This window comes from Hippopotamus amphibius, chromosome 1, assembly GCF_030028045.1.
Source record: "Hippopotamus amphibius kiboko isolate mHipAmp2 chromosome 1, mHipAmp2.hap2, whole genome shotgun sequence".
NCBI lineage: Eukaryota > Metazoa > Chordata > Mammalia > Artiodactyla > Hippopotamidae > Hippopotamus > Hippopotamus amphibius.
The window spans coordinates 81,207,531-81,221,766 of record NC_080186.1 but is presented as its reverse complement, the minus strand read 5'-3'; the positions used below and the strand labels follow the sequence as shown (position 1 = coordinate 81,221,766).

The window sequence follows — 14,236 nt, the reverse complement described above, 5'->3', positions numbered from 1 at the left end:
TCTTCCTCACCTTCCACATCCAAACAGTCATCAATCGCTGCCTTGCCTACTTCCTAAGTATCTCTCAAACAATGCATGTCTCCACATTTCCATTGCCTTGGTTACTTGTATAATTTTACAAGGCTGTATTAATTTGAATTTTTTTTTTGTTATTTTGCAAAACTGGTTATCTTTTTCTCTTGTGTTTCGTCATTTCCTATCTGAGGACAAATTCCATGAATGGAGTACAGACATTGTATACATTTCACACTTAACTCCCTAATATGTACTTTCTTGATCAGCACAATGTTCTCATAGATAAGCTTTTGGTTCTATTTAAGAGAAACTAATACTAAGCGTGCATGTCAAGTAATACATCTATTTTTAAATGGAACGGCCTTCAGAAATAAGACCAACTTATTTTACAAAAAAATTTTTAAAAAGAACAAAAGTAATAATTTCCTATTAAGTCTATCACAGCTTCCTAGGTTATGCTAATTACTGTAAGTGTTCAGTGACAGCTAGGCCATACACTACACTAAACCCTTTACACAAATTATGTTATTTAATGTTCACAACAACTCTATGAGCTGGGTACCGTTTTTTTACCCACTTTCCAGACCAGTAAAATAAAGCTTAAGAGAGCTTAAACAATTTGGCCATGGTACCAACTTAGAAAATAACAGCCAGGGTTTAAGTCTATGGTCCTAGTCTGAGCCTATGCTCTTGAGCACTTGCTATTTCGGGAGAACATGAAATATGCGTTCTAAAGCTCGAAGGAAAAAAAAACGCACAAAGCTTAAATGAAAGAGATGTTAGTTTTAAATGAAAAACGTGACAAAATAGAGTAATACTATGGAAGTTCAGGCAATTAAGAAAAGACCTGTTTGGTAGGTCCAAAAATCTTTAAGAAATATCAGCAAACTAAAAAGATCCGGAGTCACAGAATACAACTGTCGAAAAAGTAATACATTCGAATGTTTCTTTTTTGGTGACTTAAGGTTAACAGAAATATAGTCTTATTAAACAAAAAATGTCTAGTGTCATATACATTGGTATATTCCACAATGAAAGTCTACAAATAGAATCCTCCACTGTAATTCAATTTTTAGTTTTAGGGGGTAAAACGATGGCAACCTCTCCATCGCAAGTAGGTAAAAGGCGCAGAAACCTCAACCTTGATCCCTTGCTTACTCCTTAGACTCCTAAAACACGAGTCAAAGGACCGGTATATAAAAAACACTGCCTATCATCCATCTTCCTCTGGAGCTATGAGCAACACAGGCGTAATTTACATTCACAAGCTACTAGGATCAAGCTCCAGCCTACAACTCGTCGGACTGGGCAGCTGCACACCGAAGGTGCACACCACAAGCTCTCAACTTTTCATTCTGGCCGTACATTTTCAATTCTGGGTGCAGGATCCCACTCTGAATTGGGCCCCTGGGTGCAAAGAGGATTCCTGTCAGATTTCTGGGAAGGGTGAGAGGTGTGAAGGAAGGGCGGCCTCCCACCGGCCGGGAGCCCGCCGCGCACTGAACCTTTTGTTGGGGTGGAGACGAGGGCGGACCCCCGCACCCACTGGGGGGCGACGGGGGTGGGCGGGGAGAGGGAAAGGGCCGCAGCCAGCCCGGGGGTGGAGACACAAAGAATTTGGGAAGCTCCGAGCGGCCGGCCGACAAGCTCCCCCGCCCGCCCTTCAATCAGCCGCCGCGAAACTCCAGGCCCTGGCGGCCCAGGAGCCGGCGGAGGCGGGCGCGCGGGCGGGCGGGGCTCTCTGCGCCCCCGGGCGAGGCGCGGGCTCAGGGCCGGGGTCGGAGGGCGGCGCGAGGCCTCACCGGCGCCCGCAGCCGCCGCGAGCCCCCTCCGCCCAGCCGCCGACCAGGCCGCGGGATCCCGGCGCCCGCGTCGCCACACCCACCCGCCTCCTAGGCCTGGCCCGGGAGGACTCCCGACGCTTCCCCTGGCTGCGGCGGCGCGCCCCACGCCCCAGATTTACCTGCTGATCTTCTGGGCGAAGGCGCGGCGCTCGGCCATGGCTGCTAAGGCGGCGGCGGCGGCGGCGGCGCTGACGGTCTGGGCGCGGACGGGCGGGCGGGCGCGTGCCTCCTCGCTCGCGCTCCCCCCTCGCCGCCTCCGCCAGTCCCCGCTCCGGACCCGGGAGGCTGGGGCTGGCGGCCGGAGCCGGGAACGAGCCCGGCCGTAATGCTCCTGAGAGGCGCGCAGCAAGAAACCGCTCCTCCCCTCTGCGCGTCAAGCCCCGCGGGAATCCGGGCTTTGGAACGCAGCTACGGCCCGCGGGAGCAAAGAGGGAGAATGGAGCGTGGAGGGGTCCAGACGCCGGCCCCGGCTGCCGGGCTGCCGCGGGGCCCGCATGACCGAGAGGACGCAGAGAGAAGCCAGAATGGGGCCAGCGACCTGGCGAGGCAGGAAAATAAGAGCGCGTGGGGGGAGCCTGGCTTTCCCGAAAAGGAAGGGAAGGAAATGGAAGATGGGCTTTGCCGAGGGGGCTGTGCTCTGCCGCCCGGAGTGGCTGGATCCGCGTTCCAGCAGCGCCCATCTCCCAGCAGTTGAAAGCACTTTCTGTTCTGCGACCTTGTGAATGGGGTCTGACTGGAGAAAGAATAGGTTTTCTTATAGTAAAAGAGCCAGAAAAGACTGCAGAGGTAAAGATGATAAATAGTGGACTTCTGGTGCTAAGCCAGGCACTGGATTAAAGTTTTACATGCATGATTTTACTTAATCTTCAGAACAGCTCTTGGAAGTCAGTTGTTATTATCCCCATTTTAGAGAAAAGGAAATTTAGTTCTGAGAAACTAAGCGACTGGCCCCAGGTCACACAGATAATAACCTCTTCAACTTAAGTTCAAACCCAGAGTCTAGGCCTTTTCTTTGAGGACGAGTGTTACCGTCCTCATAAGAACACTCTTCCTGAGTCTATTTCTCACCCCTTTTGAATCTCGTTTCCCATTTATATATGTTGAACCAGATGAGCTCCAACGTACTTTACCATTTTGACGTTCTGTTAAGTAATCTGAATATTTACCAAACTGATCTTACACATCAAATCCTATAAAATAGGGACTAGCAGAAATCACGTTTCATTATTCTGTTGTAATCCCATAGTGTCTAGAGTGTTTGGCTCCTAATGCATATTTGCTGATTACTGATGTTATGGTGAAACTAAGAAAAATATCTTGGTTTCTTTAGTACCTTTCTCTTAACTGTTGCAAGAACTTAATATGTGTATTTATTTCTTTGTTACTATACTCTTGCTATTTCCTTGTGAAGTATGTCGGATTTTTCCTCTCTTTTACAGATGGAAAATCAGCAGCATGGAGCCGTTAGGTCATTTGCCCGGAGTCACACATTGAGTAAGAGGTGAAAGCCTCAATTAGTCAGATCCATAACTTCCTGTCAGATTTACAGTGCTCTAACCACTGTGGAAGACTTCATTTCTTTTGTGTAACAATGCTCATTCCAGTAAAAGTCTATTTTGGAGGTATATATGTAGCTTTTCCCCAAGTGTAGGACAAACATGAAACAGCTACTCAGAGAACTACAAGTCAAGTCTAACACTGTATCTTGGGCTTTAAGACCCTCTATGATAAGAACCCAATCATATGCTGCCACCTCCTTACTATGTGACCTTGAGCAAGTTACTTAACCTCAACTCTAAAATAGAGTAATAACCGTACCTACTTGAAAGGGTATTGTGAGGATTCATTGAGTTAATTCACATACAGTTCTTAGAACAGGGCCTGGGATATGTTTAAGTACTATACGTATTAGCTGCTGTTATTATTATCACTGTTATTATCATTATTTCTCCTACCCTTAAGCTTGTCCTGGGTGCTTGATAGTTGCTGAATCGTTTGTCTGCTCTCATGCTCCCAGCCAGATGTTATATCCCTTTATCTCTGCTCTCCAAACATCTTTTCACTACTCTCTCAGAGAACTGACCACATTCTGCTTTGAATGGTTCTTTGTGTACATGACTCACTAGTTGCCAAAGTGTCTGAAAGGACATTGCATGCACTGTGCAGCTTGCTGGGGACATTTAGAGCAGGAAGAGAACAAGCTGTAAGCAGGCTAGACAGAGTCTGGGGAATACTTCAGGCAAAAATGGTGGTCCCCACCTCTGGGGAAGAGCTGGCATCACAGACAAGTCCAGTGTGGGCAGATATCCATGTCCCACAGGAGTCCAATCTCAGGGATATGTGTGGAGCTGAACAAAAGGACTAAGAGGGGAATTGTTTTAGCTGACCAGCATTCATGCTCCCCATAATACCCCCAGTGTGTGCTACACACACACGCGCACACACACACACACACACACAGTGGTCTCAGTCACCATACTTCTGTGGGGCTGATTCTCCCACCCCAGTTTCAAGGATGAGCGTGTGGCCTTGGCCTGGCTGAGCCAAGCAGCACATTCCCCTGGCTTCTGTGACTGGTTTAGGGATAGGCACATGAGCCAAGCCAAGACAGTTGGGTCCAATCAGAACTAGAAATTGCATTTGCTGTAACAGTGGCCTCCATTTAAAGAAGGCCTTGCCTGAGAGTGAAGCCAGACACATCAGAGAGGAAAGCAAAAGTCTGAAAATGACTCCTCAAAACATTACTTGAGCCTTGGACTTTGCAGTTACATGAACTGATAATGTGCTGGGAGGAGTGGTGTTTTGTTTTTTGCTTTTTTTTTAGCTTTTGCTTAAGCTAATTTGAGTTGGGTTTTCTGTCATGAGCAAACAGGAAAAATTAGTGCCAAAACAGGAAAAATTCAGGAAGCTACATATAGGTTTTAGATTGTGAAGACAAGGTGTTCATTTCATATGAGCTAGTGAAAACTGGATGGAGTTTAACTCCATGTTTAACCCAGTTAAAGCTTTGTGGGGACTTCCCTGGTGGCACAGTGGTTAACAATCTGCCTGCCAATGCAGGGGACACGGATTCGATCCCTGGTCCAGGAAGATCCCACATGCCTCGGAGCAACCAAGTCCGTGTGCCACAACTACTGAGCTGCATGCTGCAACTACTGAAGCCTGTGACCCTAGAGCGCATGCTCCACAACAAGAGAAGCCACTGCATGAGATGCGAGCGCACCACAACGAAGAGTAGCCCCCGCTTGCCACAACTAGAGAAAGCCTGCACAGAGCAAGAAAGACACAACACAGCCAAAATAAGTAAAAATGAATAAATAAATCTTTAAAAAAACCAAACAAACAAAAAAGAAAACTTTGTGGAAAGGCCTGTTTGGAGCCACATCAGGGTTCTCATGTCACAGTACAAACGGGCAGTTTTTGTGTCATAAGAAATAAAATTTTGGCTTTGCAGGCAGAATGTGTTCTCTTTGGGGTTTTGGGGGAGGATAGGGAGTGGTTCCTTTTTTCAGGCTCGGGCTTTTACAAAGCACCACTGGATTCATGCAATAAGAGCAACATGGGGGAGTTCCCTCGTGGTCCAGTGGTAAAGAATCCGCCTTCCGATGCAGGGGACGCGAGTTTGATCCCTGGTCAGGGAACTGAGATCCCACATGCTACAGGGCAACTAAGCCGACACGCGCCACAACTCCTGAGCTCATGCGCCTCAACTAGAGAGCCTGTGTGCCTCAAACTACAGAGCCCACACAACCTGGAGCCTGTGCGCCACAACTAGAGAAGAGAAAACCCGATGCAGCCAAAAATAAATATAAATAAATAAATAAGAGCAACATGGGACTCACTCCACTGAAGGCTCTAGGAAGGCAGAAGGAGTGTGGCCTGGAGGAAGGGAAGACTGGGCCATGCCACTGGGGCTTGCCTCAGTCCCAAACTGAAGCCTGGGAGTTGGGCACAAAATCCAAGCTAGGGATGCTTTGGAGGCCTCGTCCTGTCATTCACTCTCTCTTAATACCTAGCAAATATGGCAAGGGACAATTCAGGGATCCTCAGCCTGCCCACACTTCACAACTAACAGCACCCATGTTTACCCTGTTATAATGTTTGATATGTTCAGTTATTGCCTATTTATCCGTGTACCCCATCAGACTTGATCTCCTGTTCACTATGGTATTTTCAACATCTAATACACTGCCTGACCCATTATAATTACTCAGTAAATATTTCTGAATGAATTAATGCCGTGGACTAAAGTATTTTGAGATCCTGCCCCAATTTACATTTCTTCCAAAGCAGAGCTTGAGACACAACTTGGAAGCCAGCAGTTTATTAGGGAAGATATCCTAAGAAGCTGGAAAGAGGGAGTAGAGAGAGTGGACTAGAGGAGAGAAAGCCAGTAAAGGAGGCACTATTAAGTGTTAGCAATGTGGGCAACAAAGCTCCATCCTGCCTGCTACCATCCGAAGAACTGTTTAGTATGCACTTCAGAATTGGCCCTCTGAGGTTGAGTTTTTAGCTACCCTTGGTTGAACACTGACCCTAGGGACATTAACTACTCCCAGAGCCCACACTGCAAAAAGCTGAGAGATATGGTAAGTGCTTCAGATGGGAAGCCATCCGTGTGCATAACTGTCCACCACAGCTACAGCTGAAATCAGAGATGAGCTGTGGGGAAGAAGTATGAAGCACCAATAGTTTCTATTACAGACCCCCTGAAAGTGACACAGAGACTGCAGTAACAATCCTCCTAGAACAGAATGTATTTGCCCCTCATGGTGCTTTAGCTTGGAAGGGCCAAAAGGCCAGGCTACCCCAATCAAAATGACCTGAAATGTAGTCTCAGTGCCCACTTTAGAAAAAAGCCCAGGACTTCCCTGGTGGCACAGTGGTTAAGATTCCACACTCCCAATGCAGGGGGCCCAGGTTCAATCCCTGGTCAGGGAGCTAGATCCCATATGCATGCCACAACTAAGAGTTCGCATGCCACGACTAAGACCCGGTGCAACCAAATAAATAAATAATTAATTTTAAAACAACAACAACAGAAAAAAAAAAAAGCCCAAGTTATGTCTTTTCTGAATGAGCTGTATTTCCAGGTAGTCATATTTGATGAAGGAAAGCTCTTTTAGAAAAATTCAAGCTAACAAATGCAGAGGTAGTGCGGACTCAGGTGAAACAGTGAATCTAGCCCTGTACTATCCATTAACCACTTGCCACATGTGACCATTTACATTTAAATTCATTAAAATTTATAAATCACTTTTCAGTTGTATTAGGCATATTTCAAGTATTCAATAGCCATGTGTACTTAGAGGCTACCATATTGGACAGTGTACAGATAGAACATTTCCATCATCATAAAAAGTTCTATTGGACAGCACTGAACCAAACATTACAGCTGATAAACCTTAAAATAAGAACCTGTTGGGGAATTTTAAATGGTTAGCTCAGACCAATAAACATAGAACCCACTGATTAATCTTAACATCAAAAAAAAAAAAAGTGAATCCGTCAGTATATTCCTCCTCATGTAATGTAAAGAGGAGATATTTAGGATGTATAGAGTACCACCTATGAAATATTTCTGTCAGAAGTTTAAACCCAAATCTGATCAAGCCTCTGGATCTAATTATAAGCCTATAGAAAATATAGGGGGTGGGGGAACATGTTGTTCAATACCCTAGGGTTGCAACTTAGCAAATTTGAGAATATGGTAACTTCTACAAGACATAATGACCTGGTTCCTTCAAGAAATAAATAGCAAGGAATTTTCAAAAGATTAAAAACAGAATAAAAGCACAAGCAACAAAAGGTGAATTGGACATCATCAAAATTAACAACTTTCGTGCTTCAAAAGACACCACCATCAAGAAAGTGAAAAAACAAACCAAGAATGGGAGAAAATTTCTGCAAATCATTTATCTCATAAGAGACTTGTGTCTAGAATATATAAACAACTCATACGTCAATAATAAAAATAGAAATAACCTAATTTTAAAATGGGCAAACAATTTGAATAGACGTTTCTCCAAAGAAGATATGCAAATGGGCAATACACGTATGAATAAAGTGTTCAACATCATTAGCCATCAGGGAAATGCAAATCAAAACCACAGAGAAATATCACTTCACACCCATTAGAATGACTACTATCAAAAGAACAGATATTAGTAAGTGTTGATGAGGATCTGAAAAAATTGGAAACCCATTATACGGCTGATAGGAATGTAAAATGGCGCAGCCATTTTGGAAAACAGTCTGGCAGGTCCTCAACATGTTTAAATATAGGGTCACCACGTGACCCAGAAATTCCATCCTTAGATATATACCCAGGAGAAATGAAGACATACGTTCACACAAAAACTTGCACATGAAATATTTACAGAAGCATTGTTCATAATAGCCAAAAAGTGGGAACAACCCAAATGCCAATCAATTGATGAATGGATAAAATGTGATATATCCATACAATGGAATATTATTTGACAATAAAAAGAAAGTACTGGGGCTTCCTAGATGGCGCAGTGGTTAAGAATCTGCTTGCCAATGCAGGGGACATGGGTTCGATCCCTGCTCCAGGAAGATCCCACATGCCGCGGAGCAACTAAGCCCATGCACCACAACTATTGAGCCCATGTGCCACAACTACCGAAGCCCACGAGCCTAGAGCCCGTGTTCTGCAACAAGAGAAACCATGGCAATGAGGAGCCCGTGAACTACAACAAGAGTAACACCTGCTTGCCACAACTAGAGAAAGTGCAGCAATGAAGACCCAACACAGCCAATGAATAAATAAATAAATATATTTTTTAAAAAAAGAAAGTACTGATACATGCTACAACATGGATGGAGCTTGAAAACATTATGCTAAATGAGAGAAGCTAGACACAAAGTGTCACAAGTTATATGAAACGTGCGGAATAGACAAAGCCATAGAGACAGAAAATAAATTAGTGATTCCCAGGAGCTGAGAGAAAGGGAGAATGGCGAATGACTGCTAATGGGTGTAAGGTTTCTTTTGGGGGTGATTAAAATGTTCTATAATTAATTGGGATGGTTGGACAACTCTGTGAATGTACTAGAATCTATATAAATTTTATACTTTAAATGGGTGCATTGTATGGAATGTGAATTATATCTTGAACTGGTTTTATTCACAACACTCTGAGACAAATATGTGGAGTTTTTTTTCCTCCACACCAACCAGTTCTCCAACTCTCCAAACACCAACTGAGTGTCTACAGTTCATTTTAGTTCTGACACTACCTACTGGGGGTTTACATAGACCCGACAAGTTAAGAGCTCAATCCTGCAAGATTACCCCTCAGATGACAATTACAAGTCATAGGTTACCACTTGTACTTCTGACCAACTGGCTGTAAATTCAGTGAGTTCCCACAATCCCCTTCCCAGTTTCAATAATTTGCTAGAATCTTTCAAAAAACTCAGGAAGACGCTTTACTTACTGTGACCAGTTTATTATAAAGGCTACAAAATGAAGAGCCAGATGAAGAGGTATTTAGGGCAAGATCCAGAAGAGTAGCAGCACAGGAGCTTCTGTCCCTGTGAAGCTGGGGTGCACCTGGCACGTGAATGTGTCTGCCACCTCAGAAGCTCTCCAAACTGTCTCATCTAGGGGTTTTCATGGAGGTTTCATTATGTAGGCACAATTGATTAAATCATTGGCCATTGGTGACTGGCCTCTATCTGCAGCTCCTCCCCTCCACAGAGGTCTGTGGGTGGGGCTGAAAGGTCCAGCTCTCTAATCACTTGGTTGTTTCCTCGGTCAAGCAGCTCCCATCCTGATGCTATCTAGGGGCCCACCAAGAGTCACCTTAATAGCATAAAATCTTAGGACTGAAAGGAGCTTCTTATGAATAACAAAAGATGCTCCTAAAACCTCTATCACCCAGGAAATTCCAAGGATTTTAGAAGCTCTGTGTCAGAAACCAGGGACAAAGACCAGATATATATTTCTTATGGCGTCACATATCTCAATAAATCTATCATTGGAAAGCAGAATAAAATAGACATAAGTGGCATACTATGTTAGGGTTCTCCAGAGAAACAGAACCAATAGAAGAAAGAGAATGAGAGAGAGAAAGAGAAGAGAATGGAAAGAGAGTTAATATAAGGAATTGGCTGGTGTAGTTCCAATCCAAAAACCAGGAGGCTCAAGATCCAGGAAGAAACAATGTTTCATTTTAAGTTGTCTGAAGGCAGGAAAAAGTCCTAGCTTGAAGGCCATTAGGCAGGAAAAATTCCCTCTTATGCCATGGAAGATCAGAGTTTTTGTTCTATTCAGGCCTTCAACTGTTTGGAAGAGGCCTACCAATGTTAAGAAGGGCAGTGTAGTCAGTCTTTCTATTTAAATATTAAACTCATCCAAAAACATCCTCAGGAACACCCAGAATAGTGTTTGGTCAAACATCGGGGCACCTGATGACCCAGTCAAACTGTCACATAAAATTATCCATCAAACATCACATCCTAAATACAATTGAAACCGTGCACCTCGGACTGGGACTTGAACCCACGTGCCGGGTCTCGAACCTAGCCTAAACCCAGATTGGGACTTGAACCCACGTGGCCAGGACACAAACCTGGCCAAAACCCTGATTGGGATTTGAACCCATGTGGCTGGGACTCAAACCCAGCCAAAACCCAAGATCTTCCAACTGAGATCACACACCTGGCTTCAGGGCTTAATGAAGCTCAGGTTCTTGGTGCCCCATCACAGAAAGAATTCACTGAGAAACAAAGTGATAGGTAAGAAGTTTATTTAGAGATTTATTTAGAGAGAAGCACACTCTGCAGACAGAGTGTGGGCCATCTCAGAAGGTGAGAAAGGCACCAGGTTATGGGGGTTGTCAGTTTTTGTAAGGGTGGGTAATTTCATAGGTTAATGAGTAGGCGGAGTATTCCAGAATTGGGCCACCGCCCACTTTTGGATCCTCATGGTCAGCCTTGGAACCGTCATGGAGCCTGGAAGTTGACTTGTCCGCCATCTTGGAACCATTCGGTTCTAATCAGTTTTTATGTTATGCCCTTGGGCTGTGTCTTTCAAAGGCTGTGCCCTGCCCCCTTCCCTCCTGTTTCACAATGTGTATAGTTTTAGGGTCCAAAGAAAGTGAACCAACTATAAAATAAAAGATTTTTGTGAGACAAATTTTGATCAGTGACTGGGTATTAAGTGATATGAATAATTACTATTAAATGGACATCTTCCATTTGTTCCTCCAGAACTGCTCTCCACCTTACTCTCTGCTCCAGAAGTCTGGCCTCTAGGGACTATATCTGTAGGGCTCCCATGCCCTTTAGCCATTAGATGGACTAGGCCAGTGAGAAATACTGGCAAGAGAATAGAAGGAGGGAGGAGAGTAATGTCAGGCTATCATTCCTGTCTCCCTCTCTGCAAGATCACCTTACTGTGTCGATCTCTTTATTTATTTATTTATTTATTTATTTGCTGCATTGGGTCTCCATTGCTTGCGTGGGCTTTCTCTAGTTGTGGAGAGTGGGGGCTACTCTTCCTTGAAGTGCACAGGCTTCTTCTGCTGTGGCTTCTCTTTTTGTGGAGCATGGACTGTAGGTGCATGGGCTTCAGTAGTTGTGGTGCTCAGGCTCAGTAGTTGTGGCTCGTGGGCTCTAGAGTGCAGGCTCAGTAGTTGTGGCACATGGGCTTAGTTGCTCCACAGCATGTGGGATCTTCCTGGACAAGGGCTCAAACCTGTGTTCCCTGCATTGGCAGGCGGATTCTTAATCACTGAGCCACCCGGGGAGGCCTTTTTTTTTTTAAAGATAGTTAATTTTATTTGTGTATTTAATTTTTGGCCATGCCACATGGCATGCAGGATCTTAGTTCCCCGAACAGGGATCGAACTTTTGCCCCTGAAGTGGAAGCAAAGAGTATTAACCACTGGACCACCACCTTACTCTGTTTCTTAAACGTCATTCCTTTTTTTCAGGGTAGCCTACTCTATAGATTCTTTCTCCTTCCAGATTCTGGTAACCACTCCCTCCTCACATCCTTATGGGTCTGCAGGTAGTACCACCTCAGTCATTTACTCTAGGTTAATGTACTATACCTTGTGGCTCCCCTATACCCACATTTAAATAAACCCTGTTAAAGTTATCTTATTTGAGTGTATCATCTGTTTCCTATTGAAACCTTGATTTAAGTGTGATAAGGGGTTTTGTTTTGTTTTATTTATTTATTTATTGGCTGCATTGGGTCTTTGTTGCGGCACATGGGCTTTCTCTAGTTGCGGCTAGAGAGCGGGGGCTACTCTTCATTGTGGTGCACAGACTCTCATTGTGGCAGCTTCTTTTGTTGTGGAGCACGGGCTCTAGGCATGTGGGCTTCAGTAGTTGTGGCACACGGGCTCAATAGCTGTGGCTCACGGGCTCTAGAGCAGGCTCAATAGTTGTGGCACATGGGCTTAGTTGCTCCTTGGCATGTGGGACCATTCTGGACCAGGGCTCAGACGTGTGGCCCCTGCATTGGCAGGCGGATTCTTAAACACTGCACCACCTACAAAGTCCCCAAAATGTGATAAGGGCTTTGTGGTTGTACAAAAAAAGTGGGGTGGGGGATTCCTTTAAGATACTTTCTGAAATGTTAATGAACTGATATAAGGTCTGGAATTTGCTTTAAAAATAATCCAACATGATTAATGCTTAGTGAGTATAGAGTTTCAGAATTAAAAGGTAAAAACTTTCAGAGATCTGTTGTACAAAAATGTGAATACACTATTGAACTTTATACTTAAAAATGATTAAGATGGCAAATTTAATTGTTACATACTTTTTACCACACACATACAAATGATAATCCAACTTGGGCTTACGCTGATAATTGTTGAAGCTGGGTGATGGGGGCATGGGGATTCATTACCTCATTCTTTCTAGGCTGAAAAAAAGAAAAAAATAAAGATTACAGAAGATAGAGAGTTGAAAGCTCAGAGAATGTACCTGTCATGTAGCCAGACTAAAATGCCTAAGAAGCTAGGAGTTAAGGAAATAAAGCAAGTAAAGGAAACATTGGGGCAATAGCCAGATTGAAACCAATGTCAGTGGTACCCTATTGTGCCATTCTTTTTCATGTCACTGGGCTAGGATCTGAAACATGCTGGGGATTATTGGTCTGGATCTGGGCCCAGCTGAGGCCAATGTTCTTTAGGAACAGTAGGGTGGAGAACAAGCAGGTCTGACACAGAAAGGAAGGAGAGGCACCAAAGTTCAAAAGAGTTGGAGTCATGGTAAGGCTGTGTTGGGTAGGAGACCCTGTGTGTTGTAGGTTGTGGGGAATGACTAAGAGGAGAGAGAACAATTGATAATCTGCAAGAGACACTTAATAACCTTGAGATAAAGAGGTACCTTTCATCTGCTACCTGGGGAGGGAAGAAGAGGATGGAAAACCATGCAGCATTTTAGAGGTAGAAATAAGGGAAATTGAGGGAGCTACCTTCAGATAGCATTCCATTTTCTCACTAAATATAATCATGTAATGCTGGTATATTCATTTTCAATCACTGTATGACCAAAGGTGACTATCATCACACATTCACCACATAACATAACCTATTAAGTGAGTGCCTATCTCATATCCACAGGTCCTGCCCACATGCTTGGGGAAGGCTTATGCAGAACATGTACACAAGGGGCAGGAATTTGGGGCGGGGAGCATCTTAGAATTCTGCCTACCACAACCAGGAAAGGATGGGAATCTTGGATGTATGGGTCATTGCTGGAACCGGTTCAGTTCTATGTAATTGTTAAGGTAGTAAATTTTCTGTTATCAGTATCATATGGCACTGGGACAAGTATGAAAAAGAGCTGTAGAATATTCTTTTTCCAAATATTTCAAAGAATTGCATAACGTCCTCTGTTTGAGGACTGCTAGGTACAGCCTTGCTTTAGGGGTAGATGATTACTGCTTAAGTCATCTAGTATCCTAGCTTTGGTATTTACTGTTTTAATCTATGTGTAATTTGGTATAAAGTTCACTGCTTTCTTTACTGGTTTAGCTCTGTAATATCTCACAATTGTTTTATGATAAGTGGGATATTCTATCAAGACAATTCTGAATCAGATTCTGACTCTGCTGCTCGCTCAAATACATTACCTAATATCAATGAATTTCACATTCTCTGCTTCTCAAACAGAAATTATAATAGATATTTCTGAAAGGTTTTGTGAAAGTAATTGATTCTACAAAAATAGTTTAAAAGCTATAAGTAGAAAGAACTTAAATACTGCTATAAAATCTCACTTTCATTTGGCATGTTTTTTCAAAATGCATTTTTTAGAACAAGAATTACCTAGCAAGCCTCTTAAGGTTGTCAGCTCTAAAAGTTTGTATGTTTTCACTTTTCCCT

At 43.8% G+C, this 14,236-nt stretch overlaps 1 protein-coding gene across 4 annotated transcripts in view; it reads right to left on the bottom strand.

Annotated features, from left to right (window-relative positions):
- Window positions 1–2,162, bottom strand: part of DOCK7 (dedicator of cytokinesis 7) — a 208,065-nt gene extending 205,903 nt beyond the window's left edge. For all 4 annotated transcript variants that reach the window (XR_009050226.1, XR_009050227.1, XM_057717585.1 and 1 more), the window contains exon 1: window positions 1,979–2,162. Coding sequence is in view for 2 of the 4 variants with exons in the window: in XM_057717585.1 (XP_057573568.1) it covers window positions 1,979–2,016 (38 nt within the window). In the remaining 2 variants the exon portion in view is untranslated. The remainder of the gene's footprint in view (window positions 1–1,978) is intronic.
- Window positions 2,163–14,236: the final 12,074 nt, after the last annotated feature.